General features: G+C 36.3%; 1 protein-coding gene across 1 annotated transcript; it reads right to left on the bottom strand.

The window, feature by feature from the left end:
* Positions 1-8,096: 8,096 nt before the first annotated feature.
* Positions 8,097-18,867, bottom strand: ak7a (adenylate kinase 7a). Its single transcript, XM_083562507.1, has 18 exons — positions 18,756-18,867; positions 16,891-17,016; positions 14,523-14,631; positions 14,326-14,420; positions 13,758-13,868; positions 13,591-13,674; positions 12,878-12,966; positions 12,666-12,756; positions 12,499-12,576; positions 12,253-12,402; positions 12,004-12,132; positions 10,901-10,982; positions 10,307-10,435; positions 9,952-10,017; positions 9,624-9,821; positions 8,866-9,086; positions 8,362-8,520; positions 8,097-8,211 (listed from the first exon to the last, which is right to left on the bottom strand). Exons 1-18 carry the CDS (start codon positions 18,840-18,842, stop codon positions 8,176-8,178), a joined length of 2,040 nt encoding a protein of 679 aa, XP_083418633.1. The 5' UTR covers positions 18,843-18,867; the 3' UTR covers positions 8,097-8,175.
* Positions 18,868-19,612: the final 745 nt, after the last annotated feature.

Here is a 19,612-nt window from a genome sequence, read left to right as displayed (position 1 = left end):
TTTCTGACTTTGTTTCTGTGGGAAATGAAGCCCCATTTCCTTTTTTTTTTTTTTTTTTTTTTTTTTTTTTAAATTACAGTAAAATTGTGTATGTGAATTTGTCTGAAGATATTACTATTACTAATATTTAGGGTCCAGCTAAGAAAATTTGACCACTGAATGATTAGAAATCTAAAACTGTTTCCACCAGACACCAATTTCCAAGATTCATGCTAAGAAACAGGTCAATTTTACTATGTCCAGTGGAGTTTGTTCACCTTCAGGGAAAAAAGTGTAAGCAAGAGGTAATTTTAAAGTAAACTAACCGACAAAGATGGGATTCGAATCGACATGTTCAGAGAACAATGGGTTAGCATTCCATCGCCTTAACAACTCAGCCACCTCGTCCTTTGGGTGTATTTGCGCGTGTTTTAAGTGTTGAGTCTAACTCCATCTACAGACGAAACGCTTAGTTGAAGCTGCATAGTGTTTTATTAGTTATCTATTCTTGTGCTAATACCCTATCTAAAAGTTTTGCTTGACAGATAAAGCAACAATTTTTTATGCTCACTAGATCAAAGGTTCACTATATGACTCTCTGGATTAGGACGCCTGCAAAACAGAGTAAAATAAATGCAAATAAAAACATCATAGTGTAGTGGCTAATAGAACGGCCTATGGACACAGCATCCCAAACTTGAATTCAGGTGATTTTTTTTGCTGTGCTTTTGAATTCTTGGTTTGGTCGTGGCTCGCGTCCAGTGGCGCGTTTTCGTAAAAGGGCATCAAAATGAGTGAGTAGCTCATTCAGGTAGCTCATTCAGGCAGCTCAGTCTTGGGACAGTGGCGCAATGGATAACGCGTCTGACTACGGATCAGAAGATTCCAGGTTCGACTCCTGGCTGGCTCGGCTCTTTTTGACCTTATGCACGATGCCACAGATTGACACACTGATATCAAAGGGATGTTTTTCAATGGATCCAAAGTTGGTCCTCATCTGACACAGCCCTTTGTGATCAGGTTTCGATGTCTGTTTCCCATATGGTCTAGCGGTTAGGATTCCTGGTTTTCACCCAGGCGGCCCGTGTTCGACTCCCGGTATGGGAAACCTTATTTTTGCTTTGATAAGGGCGTTGAATTCTGCATCCACATTTTGCTCGAGGAGCCACAGCTACCCCAGCTGGTATTAGAGTCATGGCATGGTGCTTTCAACATAGCACGCTAAATCTGACTTTGGCCACGTTTTGCGTGAAACAGGTCAATTTTACTATGTCCAGTGGAGTTTGTTCACCTTCAGGGAAAATAGTGTAAGCAAGAGGTAATTTTAAAGCAAACTAACCGACAAAGATGGGATTCGAATCGACATGTTCAGAGAACAATGGGTTAGCATTCCATCGCCTTAACAACTCAGCCACCTCGTCCTTTGGTTGTATTCGCGCCTGTTTTAAGTGTTGAGTCTAACTCCATCTACAGACGAAACGCTTAGTTGAAGCTGCATAGTGTTTTATTAGTTATCTATTCTTGTGCTAATACCCTATCTAAAAGTTTTGCTTGTCAGATAAAGCAACAATTTTTTATGCTCACTAGATCAAAGGTTCACTATATGACTCTCTGGATTAGGACGCCTGCAAAACAGAGTAAAATAAATGCAAATAAAAACATTATAGACACTTCCATGGAACTGTCTGACTTTGGTTCTCTGGGAAATGAAGCCCGATTTCCTTTTTATTTATTTATTTATTTATTTTTTTTTTGCATTTTTAGAGAATTACAGTAAAATTGTGTATGTGAATTTGTCTGAAGATAAGATTGGGGCATCATGAAGGGCATCAAAATGAGTGAGTATCTCATTCATGCAGCTCAGTCTTGGGCTAGTGGCGCAATGGATAACGCATCTCACTATGGATCAGAAGATTCCAGGTTCGACTCCTAGCTGGCTCGGTTTTTTTTTTACCTCATGCACGATGCAACAGTTTGACACACTGAGATCACAGGGATGTGTTTCAATGGATCCAAAGTTGGTCCTCATCTGACACAGCCCTCTGTGATCACATTTCAATGTCTGTTTCCCGTATGGTCTAGCGGTTAGGATTCCTGGTTTTCACCCACGCGGCCTGGGTTTGACTCCTGATATGGGAAACCTTCAATAAGGGTGTTGAATTCTGCATCCACTTTGCTTGAGGAGCCACAGCTACCCCAGCTGGTATTAGAGTCATGACATGGTGCTTTCAACATAGCACGCTAAATCTGACTATAGCTACGTTTTACATCACGCTTGTAAGTTGACTTTTACAAAGCTCAGATCCTTGAGGAACACCAAACTTTACCTCAGAGAGTGTGGAGAACTCATCAACAAACTGATAGCGATCAGTCAAATAAGACCAAGAGAGAGCTGTCCCCTTTATTCCAACAACGTTCTCAAGTTTAGCAAGCAGTATAGTATGATAAATGGTGTCAAAAGCTGCACTAAGGTCGAGCACAACTGATCCCACAAAAAAAAAAACTTTTTCTTACACTCCAAACAGAAACAATTAATACTGACGGTCATAACTTTTTATTGTTGAAAAGAGATGATATCATTAAAAGAGAATCGGTGGCGGGTCCACAATGAGTTAATACGAGTTAATAGATTAAATTTCGTGTCTATATAACAAATTGCCGTGAGAATGGGTTGTATATTTAATAGTGCAGATTTAGAAGAAGGTGGCAGAAAAGGACGAGGTGGCCGAGTGGTTAAGGTGATGTACTGCTAATCCGTTGTTCTCTGCACTTGTGGGTTCAACTCCCATCCTCGTTGATGAATGTGTTTTAAAAATAATCTTCATGGTTTACTCTCTATATCTGAAGGTGAACAAACTACACAAAGTAAAATTGACTGGTTTTGTAGCATGAATCTCAGAAATTGGTGTCTGCTGAAAACACTTTTAGATTTCTAATCATTCAGTGGTCAGATTTTCTAATCTGGTCCCTAATTAATAGTAATAGTCATATCTTCATACAAATTCACTGCATTAAACAGGAATCAGTTTGTCTGATGTAGTAAAGGCAGTTTTAATGCAGTGACTTTAGTCACTTCTATTGAACTGTCTAACTTTGTTATCAGGGAATGAAGCCTGATTTCAATTAATTTTTTTATTAAGAGAATTACATTAAAACTTTCAGTAGTTAAAATAGTGGAGTTTGTTCACCTTCAGGTAAAGAGTCTGAGCAAGAGGTAATTTTTAAAACAATCTAATCGACGAGGATGGGATTCGAACCCACGCGTGCAGAGCACAATGGATTAGCAGTCCATCGCCTTAACCACTCGGCCACCTCGTCTGTTGAGTTTAAAGGCGTGTGTGTGTGTGTGTGTGTGTGTGTGTTGTATGGGTTAAGTCTAACGCCATCTATTGACAGTGCATTGCTATGAAACAAGACTAACAAGAAACACAGATACATCAAAACATATACATACATACATACATACATACATACATACATACGTAGCTAATGTTTAAAAAATGTTTAATCTCTTTCACTGTCCAAGCACAAAAGAATGGGAAATGTCAGTGTTTGTGAATGTATTCTCACTGTGACGTCACATGGCATTTTGACGGAACAGCGATGGCGTCACGTCAAAAGAGTGCGTTACGTAACAAGGCGTCTCGCACAAAGATACATACATATTAGACGCATTTTCGGTAGTAAATTGTTATATTTAATAATGTGTGCAGTTTTATTTTATGAATGTTTGCATTTTTTGTGGATGTGAATCATCTGTAGTGTTGATTGTAACAGTGGAGTTTAATATATTATAAGAATGCGGTACAGATTTATTCACGGTTAGGCAAAGAAAGTGCAAAATTGTATATGTTTGATGTATAATACGAATATCGGCAGAATAAAAAATGATATGCGCGCTGCTAGAATCCGTATGGAAACTCACAAGTAAACTTCCACCGGAACTTCGGCACCATTTTGTTATAATGTTTGTGACCATATTTATCCAGTAGATCGCCATTTACTGACGAACGTCGCTATTTCGGAAGTGTTTAAAATTTGTTAATAAAAAGCTCATATTTAAGTCCTACTGTTACATTCTATAGATAATTAGTGAAGCGCACGCGCAGGACGAGGTGGCCGAGTGGTTAAGGCGATGGACTGCTAATCCATTGTGCTCTGCACGCGTGGGTTCGAATCCCATCCTCGTCGGAAAGTATTTTTTCTTCTTTGTCAAATAAATTATAGAATCATTAAGAATCACATTAAACACCATATTATGGTGATAATTCAATACAATAAAAAATGTTTATGAATTAAAAAAAGGTGTGCGAATGAGAATATATTTGTAACATTTACTCGGTTTTAGACATTTGCCCAGGCAAAATTGATATTGAAGACCCCAAGGTTCCTAACCTTTTTATTTATACAAACCATGTTATCCCTACTTTTTGTATTTACTGTATTGAAACTTTAAAAAAGGTCAACGATAGTTGAACAAAAGAAAGAACAAAAGAAAGAAAGAAAAAGAAAGGTCATCTGGACCAGCTCTGCTTCTTCTTATTATTCCTAGGCCATTCCAACTTGTTTTTAATTAATTTAAAATGCTAAGTTTAGATTAGATATTTTTTTTATCACTCACAGTGACACACTGACAAAATCGTAGATCAGTTATTTATTTACAGTAACAAACACGTCCACTATTTGGGATAATTAACATTTTCCTTCTCTATACAGTAAAATTTGGGGTCAATGTTATTTTGAAGCCAATCAGATTTAAGGGACGAGGTGGCCGAGTGGTTAAGGCGATGGACTGCTAATCCATTGTGCTCTGCACGCGTGGGTTCGAATCCCATCCTCGTCGATTTGAGTGTTTTGAAAATAATCTTTATGGTTTACTCTCTTTAACTGAAGGTGAACAAACTTCACTACACATAGCAAAATTGACTGGTTTTGTAGCATGAATCTCGGAAATTGGTGTCTGGTGAAAACACTTTTAGATTTCTAATCATTCACTGGTCAGATTTTCTAATCTGGTCCCTAAATAATAGTAATAGTAATATCTTTAGACAAATTCACATACTGCATCAAACAGGAATCAGTTTGCCTGATGTAGTATATTTGTTTGGGTCTAAAACAGTTTGTGAGCTAATTCTGATCCAGAAATAAATAGAAAAAAAAGCATTGATGTAAGAAAGAGTATAAAAAGGCAGTATTAATGCAGTGACTTTAGACACTTCCATTGAAATGTCTGACTTTGTTTCTGCGGGAATGAAGCCTGATTTCCATTTTTTTTAGTTTAGAGAATTACACTAAAAATTTTAATTAGGTCACACAAATGTGAAGTCTCTGTTAAGATTATAATCTAATTAGAAATTACTCACAATGACACACTGATTAAATCACACAGTAAAGTAATTTATTTACATTAACAATCGCGTCCACTATTTGGGATAATTAACATATTTACCTACTCTATACAGTAAAATTGGTGGTAAATTTTATTTTTCCAGCTGCATATTTACTTAGTTTCCCACTCCCACTGAAGCAAAGTGAAAGAAACAAATTAGAAGTTTAGTTAACGACTTCAATTATATTAACAAATGCACCACCAGACTGTCACTGCAGTGGCTGTGTATTGACTGTATTATAGATTGGAACAGTGGAGCTTGGTGTATGAACATGGTACTTATATGTTCGCTGTTGGACAATGGAAGTGTAAAACTTGGGCATTCTAGCCAGATCCAAATTGAAGATGGGAATCGGACTTTGAAATGGAGAGAACAAGGGATTTGAAGTCCATGTACTTATTTTTGGAGACTCTGAAGTCATCTACCATCCACTATACATGTTGCTGCTTTAACTAACAAGAAGACAAGGTGGCCGAGTGGTTAAGGCGATGGACTGCTAATCCATTGTGCTCTGCACGCGTGGGTTCGAATCCCATCCTCGTCGAACGAGCTGTTTTGAAGCCGCATTGGAACTTCAAGTTTTGCTGTTTTTGTTTTGTAATTTGTATTGGGTGTGGCTGAGGTTGTTATTATATATTACTAGCTAACATAATACTTTGTAGTGTGTATAAGGTGTGTAGATTATTTATAGTATAATCTATAACTAATAGCATGTAGCAAGAAGTAAGTCAGTCAGTCAGTAAGTCAGTAATTCACTGAGTCAGTCAGGAAACCCCCGACTGACTTACTGAATTACTGTCTGACTTACTGACTGGCTCAGTCAGTAAGTCAGACAGTAATTCAGTAAGTCAGTCGGTCTGTCTGTCTGTAAGCAATCACAAACTAAGACGTCCCATGTTGATGAAATGCATCACTCTCAAGAAGTTTAGAGCAGCGGTCCCCAACTTTTTTGCGCCACGGACCGGTTAAGGTTTTGCTGATTAATACAACAAAATAAAATGATATGAGCGGCATAAAAACTGGTATTTTCTAAATATAATAAAAAACGTGAATCCATTGTGTTGTTTTTTGTTAATTTTGCTAGCTTGGGAGTTTGAATTTAGCGGTAATGTATTATGTGTTAGCGGCCGGAGCAGCCCTTTTTAGAAGGTAGAGGATGGAGGTAAGACATGTGACTGAGGCATCATGACATGCATTAAGAGTGAGTCATAGACAGATGTGGCGGAGAGAATCCGGTAATTTTCCAAAATAAAACATCGTTCAGAATCAGATAATAAATAAAACGGAAATAATGTGTTATGTATTCTTTCAGTGCGGCCCAGTACCAATTGACCCACGGACCGGTGCCAGTCCGCAGCCCGGGGGGTTGGGAACCACTGGTTTAAAGGATTCCAAATTAAGTTTACAAATCAGAATAAAAGGAAAGTAAAGGAAAGGAAAGGAAAGGAAAGGAAAGGAAAGCATTCAGTTGGCCACATTTAAAGTAGCTAAAATCAATAAATACCTCATAAATTGTTCAATAGCATACCCTATTCATAGATCATTAATTACTGACTAGAACGAGTACTATAAACACTTACTGCATTTCCTTGCACAATGACAATAAAGTTGCATCCAATCTAATCTAATCTAATCTAATCTAATCTAATCTAATCTAATCTAATGTAATATAATATATTCAGGTTACAAATGTTACATTTGGAAATTAATATGAAATTATAGTTTAATTTGAGAACTATAGAAGTATAGAAGTATCCCAAATTCAAGTGAAAATCCTATACGCCAGAGACTTGCAGACAGAACAGGCCTCATCTCTTTTAAAAAATAAAATAAAATGGGAAATTATAATTATTTTAAACAAAATCTTCTTTCTGATCTGTGCTATACATATTATTTTTCTATGATTATGAAAGCTTTAATTGTCAAAATCACTAAATTAGCAAATTACGGCTGTAATTCCTAGCGAGGAATGAAGCGCAGAGGCCGAGAGCTCTACCTCACCCACCTCACCACTGCGCAATTCCATTCACACTGAAATAAGTTTGTTGCTATCGATAAAGCGGCCATTAAAAAAATACCATGGAAGGCAATAATTTCCCCATGCCAAAAAAGAGGGCACATGTATTAATGAAGATGTATTAAATTATTCTTTTCATTTCATAGCTTCTCTCATGGGTGAGCTGCATTCAGGAGGGTTTATTTATGTTCGAGATTCTATCTAAATATATTTCAGTCATCTCGTGTAGCCAGGGTCAAATAAATCTTACTTGAGGCCTTCAAAACCAACAGTGCAGGCACCTGTAGCTTTAAATATATGATACTGAAACTGTTGCATTAACCTATTAGATGTAGAGTTGGTCACACAGGGGCCTGTTATACTGCATTTCTGTATAATGTTGATGGTTTCTATAGCCGTGGCATCAGAATGTTGTAAGATGTGGACTGATTCAGGCAGGACATCACTGAAGGCCTAGGTGTGAAATGCATGCAGGTGTAAATCTGCCTTTGTCTGTTCAGTATCAAAAGGGAACCCATCTTCATCTGGGTGACACCTAATATCCATTCATTATAGTTCCATTATTGTTGAGGTTATCAACTGCTCATTGATGAAGACTCAAGACTAATGCCAAATCTCCAGGAATGTCTTGAATCATGTGTGTTGGTTATGTGTGTATTGTGTGTAATGGCATATATTAACTTGCACTAAATTTGATGAAAAATACATAATTTACGACAAAGCTTACATTTAATTTGTGAAGGACAAGAAATTGAGTTGCATTACACAGGTTTGTGTATAAAATATAAACTAGTCTTCTGAGTTGTTTCGTAGAAGATATTCAGCCTGCAAAACACACACACACACACACACACACACACACACACACACACACACACACACACACACACACACACACACACACACAATTCACAATAAAGTTTATACACACATAATAAAGCTTGAAAATACATATAGAACAAAGTCTAGAAGTACCAGAAAGTCAATAGGTTGATCTGGCTTCACTTTGCAACATGCCACAAGCCCTTCTCTGAGAGTTGGCATGACGTACTTCATCAGGTAGTGTCTCAGGGGAAGAGAACGTGCCTCCAGTAACTCATGCTCCTGCTTTACCACCTCCAGTTTGTTCTTGTCCTGTATTGACATTATAATCAGATGTTTTGCTGTGAAACTAAATAACTGACCTCTCCAGCTTTCAAACCTCAACTATCAGTATCTGATTTTACCAATGCCCTTGTGGCTGAATGATCACAAATCCCCACTACCACACTCCAAAGTCATCTTCCAAGAAGACTGAAGATTATTATAACAGTAAATAGGTGCTAAATGTGGAATGGGATTTTCAGTAAGCTCTTCTGAATATTATGGTCAGATGCACACAAACCTTTGTGCATACAGTGTAGGTGTATTACCAGTCAAATTGTGCATCATGATACATATGCAATTACGTCTTTTTAATCATAGTAGTGTGTGAATTACCCATTCCTCCAGCTGAGCAATCAACCTGGTCAACTCCTCGGCCTCTCTGTGTGCACGTTCAGCAGCATCCTTCATGGTCCACTCCTTTTTTTCCGCAGCTTTTTTTCTTTCCTGTTCCTCTACTTCCTCAGGTGTAAAGCCGTAGTTCCTGGGAGCTCCCACCATCTTGATTATTTTCTTAACTACGTCTCCATTTTTAGGGTCATTCATGCTTTTGATCTCTAAGAAGTCAACACATAAACATTAATCCAACACATACCATTAACAGAGGAGGTGGTAGCTTAGTGGTTAAGGCTTTGGATGCTGAATTGGAAGGTCACAAGTTCAAATATCTGGATAAGGGTTTCTGCCAAATGCCATAAATGTAAATCTATGCAGGACATTTAACTCCTTGTAGCCTTCATGTTTATAGTTAGTAAATAATGTTTTCTAATAGACTTATTTTGCTGTTTTGTACACACAAGCTTTATGTTTTCTATTCTTTATATTATTCTATTATCCACTGCCATTTAATGCCATATTAATGCATTTAAAGCAATTTAACTGCATTTTATTTTTACTGTACTTGTACTATACACAATGACAGTTAAGTTGACCGAATCTAATCTTATCTAATAATACAGATTAGATGTCAATGTCAATAAACAACCAACAAGGTTAGAACTATATGTGCTATGATACAGTTGTATCAGAATATCCCAGGTTTTATCATTACATCGATTGTTTTTTCCGATAAGATCCTCTGACAATATCCTCACCTATGTGCTCCGGGTGGATTTCCAGCTCGTCGAAATAGTCGATTGTCGTTTCATCTTTCGCGTATGCGTCCCTGAACACGGACAGTCGCTGCACAAACTCGTCCTGGGTGTAGTGCATCTCTTCAGCTATGGACTGCGGAAGGTTCCGGACTCGCTCTTTCAGAAACTCATCATTAGCATCGAGGAAAAAGACGTGCTCTGCAAGGAAAAAATTACAAACACGCTTGCTAGCCCTAAAGTATCTGCGACAGTAGGATATATGTAGATGGATATTTTAAATAAAGCTGTGATTTTCCCCCATATATTGTTGATTTATCACAAAATGTACCTGGTATTGTCTTTTCGTCATGTGGCAGTAAGTTAGACCTGATGTTCTCCGGTTCCTTTTCTTCATCTGAAACATGTTGAACACATGAAAGTTATTAAAGTAAAGTATACACTTTATGGACAAAAGTATTGGGACACCTGACTTCTATAGCTGACTTTACTAAGACCCTTGTACCTGAAAGTAAAGAGCAAAAATCTCCACAAGAACTAGTGGAACATCTTTGCAGAAGAGTGGAGATTATTGTAACAGCAATTTAGGGGAATAAATGTGGAATGGGATGTATAAAAGCACATGAGATGTCTACAAATCTTTGTCCATATACTATATGTCACTGCCACAGTATTTAGTGCCTCACCATTGAAAAGCTTGTTAGCTTGCTCGAGAGTACAGGGAAAGCCGTCCAAAACATAGCCATGGTTTCTGCAAGGCTTTGACTGAAGCTTCTCTCTAATGATGTGCAATATAATCTGGTCCCCAAGCAGACCTACACACACATACACACAAACACAAACAAAATAAGTGTATTGAAGCACCCTAGCATCCTTCCATGATAGCAGACCATCATTTAACTTTGTATTCCTGTGCTGTGTTTTTCATATTTGGCAATGAATTTCCAGTTTCACTGCACAATACAAAGATAAACATAATTTAAATCAGAATAAAACTTAGCGGGTGTATCATATGGGGATGGAGAAGCCCTTCTTTTATATAGAAGTCCCTATTATCTTACTAGCTAACTTTTGCTAAACATGGTACCATAGATACACAGGGTAATTTGCAGCTGTTTGGGCTCCACAAAAAATAGAATTTGCTGGCTTTGTTTGGGACTCGCTGTGTAAATGCAATGATGCATTGATTGATAAAAATCCTGTCTTAAATTGTCAAAATGTGAGTTGAAATAAATCTCTTCTATAAATAGAGAAAAGTAAACATCGATTCGGAAAAATACCATATTTTAAAGCGTTGATCTGTTTCTCAGTTGCGTGTAGAGTTTCCTCTGTGTGTTTCTCCTCACACTGAAGCAATTCCTCCTGTACGAACAGTCCACGTATATACCATGAATTTATAATACTGTTTATAAGTTATAATACTGAAATAAGAAAACACTTAAAACCAGGGTTCCCCGAATACGGCCTGCCACCACTTTTGAAATGGCCCTTTGAACAATGCCAGACAAAATTGAAAATTTTATTTGAAATATGTTTTACTTATATCATATATGTATTTAATAATAAAAGTTTAACTTTTAAACAAAAATTTTTAACAGTTTTTGGATTTGTGCCGATAGGCAATAGTTCCAGCAATCAACTAACTGTGACTTGACTTCTAGCACTGATAGTCAAGGCACTGATAGTTTATTGCTGAAATTATCAGCTATTTGCAAAAATCCATACCGATAGTTTTTCCGGCTACCATTCCACTGTCATTACAAGAGCGGCCTCTAGAGGCAAAATCATGCTGTTTGTTTTTAAGTGAGTGCAAAATTCAATTTATTTAGCATATATTAATTATATTTATAAATGAATATATTCATATATTTTTTTCCCTTATTATATATATATATATATATATATATATATATATATATATATATATATATATATATATATATATATATATATATATATATATATATATATATATTATCATATATTATTCCCCTTACTATTTAACATGGAGTGTTATGTTTTTTTATTCAGTATCCATTTGAAAGATATTAAAAAACTAATAAAAAAAAATAATTTGAATATTAAACCATGTCATTATGATAGTAATAACGCTCTTTTAATAGGCTATATAGCTCTTAAAAAGTATGATGCAAAACAAAAGAATAAACTAATCTAGAATTAGGAGGCATAATAAATACATCTAAAATAATAATAGAAATCTCCACAATAGTTCTGTTAGTCACTCCGGCCCATGTAATTTTCTGTGACAGACCTAGCCCCCCATTAAAGAAAGGGAAAATTATATTTCCCTCAAAGAATAAAGATTGGGGACCCCTGCTTAAAACACTGTTTATGGTATCAAAGAACTTCAAATCCCACTGACCAAATGCCTTATTCTCTCTTGGACCGTCTCCTTGCTACCGATATGATGCAGTTTGTAATATTTACACAACTGTGCTGCGATAGAACTCTTCCCGACTGCCGGCGGGCCGAGGAGACAAATCTTGATTGGCTAAAACAGAAGGCAGTTTGTGACCGTTAATGACAGTACATACAGTAGTGTACTGTATATGTGCAATAAAATTGAAATATCAGTCACTGTGTCAATACATGCACACAGCTACACACTTACATAAAACCCTCTGGCCTGTCTGTACTCCTCTACAACACGCTCGATGTTCTTAACAAGCCCAGATTCACACACCCAAGACACGTTCAGCCTCGTCTTTAGCAGAACTGTCTCAATGAGGAGGTTTACACTAATGCAAGCTAGTTCGGCTCCCTGAGGGAAAGGAAAGTATGCAAAACAAAACGATCAGATGCATGTTTTAATTAAACAAATCTATTCTTTCGTGAAATTTTATCCATAAAGTTATACCGTAAGCTCCTTGGTGAGGTGCAGGTTGTCAGTAGGAACATTCTGGACCTCTCCAGGACCCAGCACATTTGCAACAGCCTGGTTGGAAGGAGGAGTAATGGTGACATCAGAGATAAAGCTAGTTTGTTTAAAAATTTACGAGGACAAAGCTTGTATATAGACCTCACCTTTACAATATCTTCCAAAGAATTATGTGAGTCGTCCACGGCAATTAAATAGTGCATTTTGGATTTGTGACTGATGACATTCTGTACTATGCTGGAGACACAAATTACACAGTCAGCACACAACCCTGGATTGGGTCACGTGATCTAATTTGACAATGTACAAAACATCATAATGCATTTCGGTGTCATGAGATGATTTTCAATCCATTTACCCGGCCAGATCGTAGACGTGGATGGTAGGAATGATATTTGTGCCCGGCTCTGGTATAGGGATCTGGCTCAACTGACCAAGCCAACATGCCTGAAAAAAGTCATATGCATCATTAAAGAAACAGTGGTAAAAAAAAATAAATAAAACTTTTACACTTCTTGCCATAAGCCAAGATGTTGTCTGGCAGAACTACAAGACAGAAGATATTCCCACATAGACTTGTTCATGTAGTTTAGAACATTGAGTATGGAGGGGGTGGTAGCTCAGTGGTTAAGATGTGGGACTTCTGGTCAGTAGGGTCCCAAGTTTAAATCCCAGCACCAATCCCAGCTGGGCCCTTGAGTGACACCCTTAACCCTCAACTGTTTAGTTGTGTGAATGAGATAATAGTCACTCTGGATAAGAGCATCTGCTAAATGTAACCTATGCACATAAACTAAACATTGTATATTTGAGGTGCAACATGGCCAGTTTTACTACCATAGCGTGAGCTGTAAAATGTTTACAGTAACTGCCCTAAATTAAATTAGTCTATTTATGCGTGTATTTTATGTATGTATGTCGTCAACTTTGTATGGTTGTAATATGGGCATGCAAGTGCTGAAAACACCCAAAGAAAGAAGGGTTATGCAAAAAAAACCAACATATAAATACTCCTCAATATTAATTAGATAAGTATATAGAAAAGAAAAACATATTCATATCCAAAATTACCTTAAAGAAGAAATGGAAAATGCCCTCTTCCATGCCATACTGCATCCCTGCACCAATAACGTAAGTTCGCAGCTTGGACTTTTCCTGAAGTAGAACATTATTCAAGTCAAAAATTAGCACAGAGCTTAAATGTTGAACGAACTGAACAAATCTGGCTTGTTTCTAACCGTCTTCCCCAACTTCAATACAAGCTTCTCTGCACTAGCATGTTCCTTGAAGTTTGGATGTGGCCTTTTCCGTGTGTAGTCTTCTTCGTTTACTGGAGTTTCAGGATTATCCTAGATTTAAGAGATTCAAGATTTTTATTTATCACAAAACATAGTAACATGCATGCACTCGCAGTGAAATGTAAACCTGATCGGCCTCTGACAAATTTGACTGGATAAAAGGGACAATGAATATAAGACAAGAGAAAATATGAGAAAAGAAAAGAAAATAAGAGATGATATGTGAAAATATATTAGATAATGATTTAGTGGTATTTAGAAAATAGTGCAGAAGGAACGTACAAAATTTAATGAGGTATATTAAACCAAAAGCCAAACTAGTCAAGTGAGGAAGAATGTTATTTATAATTGTAAAATAGAAATAATTAAAAATATATATTTCTAACTCTCAAAAGTGTATTAAATCATGTTGTTGTTTTTTTGTATAGAGTTTCATTTCACTGCGTACTGCACTGTATATGGTTGAAACGACAATAAAGCCTACTTGACTTGACTTGACGTGACTTACAGGATCACCTGGATTAGTCTTTGCCCAGGTCATTAATGTTGACACCAAAATGAATATCTTGGTTGATGTAAAGTGTTCAATTTCACTGAAGAGGGCTGTGATAAAAGAAAAAAAAAAACACATACCAAAAAACATTTCATTTTGCATGAAGCAGAAGTGGCTTGTGCTAATAGATTGAGTAAATGTGGAGGCATCACCTGAAACAGCCCATGTAGCTTCATCAATCACTTTAGCATCTTCTGAGATATTATACACAACAACATCACAACCCAACAGGATTTGTAGGAGCTCGTCTCGCTGTAAGGCCTGAAATGAGCAGTTTGGAAGGATTTAATAACCATCGGCTGTGGTAGAGATATGACGAGTCTGTACAAGATTAACATGACTAAGACTGTGTATACCCGGTCATGTGACAAGCCAAAAAAAAGGAAGATATTAATCATTTTTATTATTAATATATCCAACAGTTTACATTGAGTAATATATAAATATATTTTATTTATTACATTTTTTTTATGATTATATAATCATATACTTAATATATTTTAACATTTGTTTTAAAATAGATTTTCATATATTTTCTATAGTTTTTATTTATCTACCTTATTTTTTAATTGTTAATTCTATTTCTTTTTATGCTTAAATGTTGGACAGTCATACAAAGCATTTCACTGCATGTCGTACTCTGTATGTATGTGTATGTGACAAATAAAATCTGATTTGATTTTGAGTAATAATGTAATATTACAGGTGCATCAAGCATTCACCAAACCTTAAACATTGTGACCATAAGATTTGTAGCCCCCATTTGCTGTTAAAATGACACCCACTCTACTGGGAAGATGGTCTACTAGATTTCTGAGTGAGATTGTGAAGATTTGTGATGATTCAGTGACAAGGGTGTTAGTAAAGTCAGCGTCTGATGTAGGGTAAGGAGGCCTTGGGTGCAGCCTGCATTACCCCAAAGGTGTTCAATAGGGTTAAATGTAACAAGTAGATATATGATACTATGCTTTTCAAATATCTACTGTTTCCCTTTCAGCCTAAAAAAAATTAAACATGGGATTTGCAAATGTTTGGACACCCTGATAGGTCAGTGCTTAGTTACAGCACATATCACAGCTTACTGATTTCTTATTTATTCGATTTCAGCCACGTGCCAAATGCACACTGATCAAGTCTGGCCACTGTGAGGTAAACTCTAAAAGTTTCATTGTACATTTCTTGAAGTAGGTAATGGGGGATTTTTTTTTTTGAGGTTTTGGATCAATGTCTTATTGTTGAAGCCAATCTTTTTCTTGCTTCTGTTTTTTTCTTGCAACTGCATCTCATATACTTTTTGATTTTTGCTGATATTGACTCAGAACCATTATTCCATTTATCTGCAGATATAAAATACCCAACGCATAATGCTTAATAGTTTTAATAGTTTTATTTAAAATAAAAAAAAATAAAAAAAAACGTTTGTTCTTCCTCTCCAAACCAGTGGTAAACAGTAAGGAAGTAAATGTAATTTGTTACTGTACTTAAGTAGCTTTTTCGCATATCTGGATTTTCCATTTGGGGTGACTTTAACTTCACTACATTTCAAAGTTAAACTTTTTACTTTTTACTCAACTACATTTTGCAAAATCAGTCGTTCCTTTTTATTTATGAGTAGATAAAAGGTAACTGATCAAGCACACAGCAAGCCACCAATCAGGGTAGAGCACTGTTTTGAACTTGTTCTGATTGCTGCTTGTTGGTATCTACCTACACTAACATCGATTCAGTATCAGTTCAACAGCAAGCAGAACATTTCGAGAGGAATGAATGATGGAAGAAACTCCTGACTCGAACTTGCCACAACACCCGTGGCCTTATATGTGCGATTTTTGTAAATAGTTAAAAGGAAGGTTTTGAGCTCATAATTTTAATAGATATCAATCAGTGTTTGACTCATTAACATTTCATTTCATTTCATCTTCTCCCGCTTATCTGTAATTCGGGTCAAGGCCCCCGCCTTCGACTGCTGCCCAATCCTCTCAGCACCGGTCTCTTACGGTCCCTCCTGCAGGTGGTGAGCCCACGGGAAACTCATTAACATCATTTTATTAATAGATCGGTGTGCCAAGAGCTACATTAGAGTATAAGCCATAATAAATCATAGTACTTTGGATACTTAAGTACATTTTAAGGCAAATATTTTGTACTTTTACTCAAGTGAAAGTTTTACTTTCACTGCAGTAATATTTTACAATTTAGACACTTTATTCCATTTATCAGCTGACAACGCATATGGAAAATATTTGACTTTATTTGAAAAAAACGGTTATTGCACAATTATTTAATTCATTTCTCAGACATTGGTATGCACATACCAAACAATTTCTTCCTGCTATGCCTCAAGTTCAACAAATATTAAGTAACTGTGGGTTTTGTTGCTGTTGTTGCATTTACATCAAAAATGATCAAACACTGTATTTAGGTCAGGGGTGCCAAAACTTTTGCATGCAACTGTATTTGAGATCTATATGAGCCACATCTTCTGAACTGTTTTGTTTTTTGTTTTTCATGAAAACTTACCGAGTATTCCTCCAGAGCAAACATTTTCTGGTTTTCATCTTTATTGATAACAGTCCCTACAATCTCAAAGCGCTCTCCTGGTCTAGGTTCTTCAAAGAAACTTCCAGTAGCACATTTGGACAGATACTGTGGGAGGATGTGACAAAAAAAAGATATTTACATTTATGGCATTTGGCAGACGGCTTGCAAAGTGTTTTGAAGTCTCGGTCAATAAATGCATTCTGATTCCAGTACATTAGGACACAGACTAAGAATAATATCAGTCTGAGACCCTGTTGGGAGAAAAAATAGATAGAAAGCAAGTTTTTTTTTTTTTATCTTAAACATGCAAATCTGAGAACTTCTAGAAGAGGTAAAGATTATATATTTTTATGATTATATAAATAAGATATTTACCAACACAATGAAGACATTTTATAAGAAGTTACAATTCACATTGTAATTATCATTTAAATCTTAGATATACTGATTCTAGTAATCACACTTTAATCAGTAAATATAACAAAAATAATCACAGTGGATATGATTTATCAAACACAATATACGATATTAAAATTACAATATTACAATATATGCGACTCAGCAGTTCAGACATCAAGTAGAAAATTGTGACAGGAAAATATTGATCATACTGTATATATTACAAATATGTAATAAATTGAGTATTACAAGTGATGTCACAGGGGCACCAATCATTCCACATTGAGTCCCCATTTGCTGTTATAATAACCGCCATTCTTTCGTCCCACCTCATGAAGATTGTGGACCTTTAAAGAACTAGATGCCGACTCCACAAACATCCCGTACTATCCAGAGACGTACCAGTGCCAATTGGATACCACTTAATGTGGAGTTTGCACATTGGACGTATTTGAGTGTTTAAAGGCTCTGGCATGGAGAAGCTGGTGTTGGATCGGTGATGATCGCAAATGTTGAGCTACTTTATGAGTTGCTCAGTAGCTCCTAGTTTTATAACCACAAATGACTGTAAAAGACTGTAGAAAGAACATTACTTATAATCTTACACTCCAGTGCTCATGTTAGTTCTCACTCTCCAGTGTTCTGTATTGATTAAAGATTTATGATCACACTCTTGATGTCACCCAAATGAGGATGGGTTTCCCTTTTGAGTCTGGTTCCTTTCAAGGTTCTTCCTCATAACATCTAAGGGAGTTTTTCCTTACCACAGGCTGCTCATCAGGGATAAATGCACACCATTCACCTTAACTGCTTTGAGACTATGCCTGTTGTGAAAAGCGCTATAGAAATAAACTTGACTTGACTTGAATTCTTCTGGGAAGATGTTCCACTAGATTTTGAAGTGTGCTCATGGAGATTTGTCATCATCCAAAGGATACCACCAACAATGTTATTAGTAAAGTCAGGTACTGAGAGGTGAGGTGAGGAGATCTGGGTTGCAGTCAACATTTCAATTCATCCCAAAAGTGCAGTGAAATCAGTATATAGATACCATGTTTTAAATCTACAGCCTACAAAAACCTATTTGTGGGATTTGCAAATGTTTGGACACCCTGATAGGTCAGTACTCATCCAGATAGGTGTTCAATAAGGATGAGGTCAAAGCTCTAGAGCAGGCCACTCAAGATCTTCCACTTCAACTCCCTCAAATCTTAATTGCCGGAAGCAGATGTGGGAAAACGTCCACATCCAAAGGCAACCTATACAACTGTGTGCCTATAACTTTGTGCTAACAGTTTGGAGAAGAACCTGAAGAATCAGAGTTGGTGGAGGGGTCGCAGCATTGGGGTGATGTGAGAGAACTTTGGATGGACTTGTTAAAAACATGTCGCAGCCTAAACTTTAAATCTTTACTTCAATGCCACTTAAACGGAGCATTTTCTTACCTTGGCGATGTGTTTCGATGAGTAGGAATCTATATGATTGATAAAAATCAGTTTGGAGCGTTGAACCTGCTTCCGCACACCTGCCATGTTTTCCCGTTGCTAAGGGCGAGTTTGACGCGCGCGCTGGTTGCTAAGGGTAAGTAAGGAAGTAGTACTACTTCCTGAAGGAGTGAAAAAAATAAAAAATAAAATAAAAGTTTATTTTTTATAGTTATAAAAGTTAATAATTTAATTAACGTTTAGATTTGAGTCAGGTTTTTAAATTAATTAACTATGATTACCTGCAAATAATATTTAACATATTAAAATAATAATAACTGGAATGAATTATTGTGGATAAATGGATAATAAACATTGATAACTATCATTATTATAAAACAAACACACACACACACACACACACACACACACACACACACACACACACACACACACACACACACACACACATTTATTAGGAAGAGACCATAATATATCTGGTTTACTGGCTGATTACTGTAAAACACTTGGAGGAGCATGTGAAGGCAGCAAAACCCTTTCCATTTTTTTAAATAAATATTAATCATCATCATCATCATCATCATCATAATAATGCACAACAGAGATTTTAAGTCTTTAACACTTTTTAATCAAAAAAATGAATTCAGATTGTCTTAATTGTATTAAAACCATGAAGAATTGACCATAAGATCAATATAAATTGTAAACATTGCATTTATAAGCCATTTATACAACAAAGACTTAAAAGTTTACAGCTCATTCGTATGTTTTTTAAATGTATACTATGGTATTTATGGACACGATTTCCCTTCAAAACATACACATACAACAAAAAGGTGTTCACATTAATAATAATA

This window comes from Silurus aristotelis (assembly GCF_946808225.1).
Source record: "Silurus aristotelis genome assembly, chromosome: 15".
In the NCBI taxonomy this organism is placed as follows: domain Eukaryota; kingdom Metazoa; phylum Chordata; class Actinopteri; order Siluriformes; family Siluridae; genus Silurus; species Silurus aristotelis.
The sequence above is the reverse complement of the archived record's forward strand: the minus strand, read 5'-3'. Positions and strand labels throughout refer to the sequence as shown.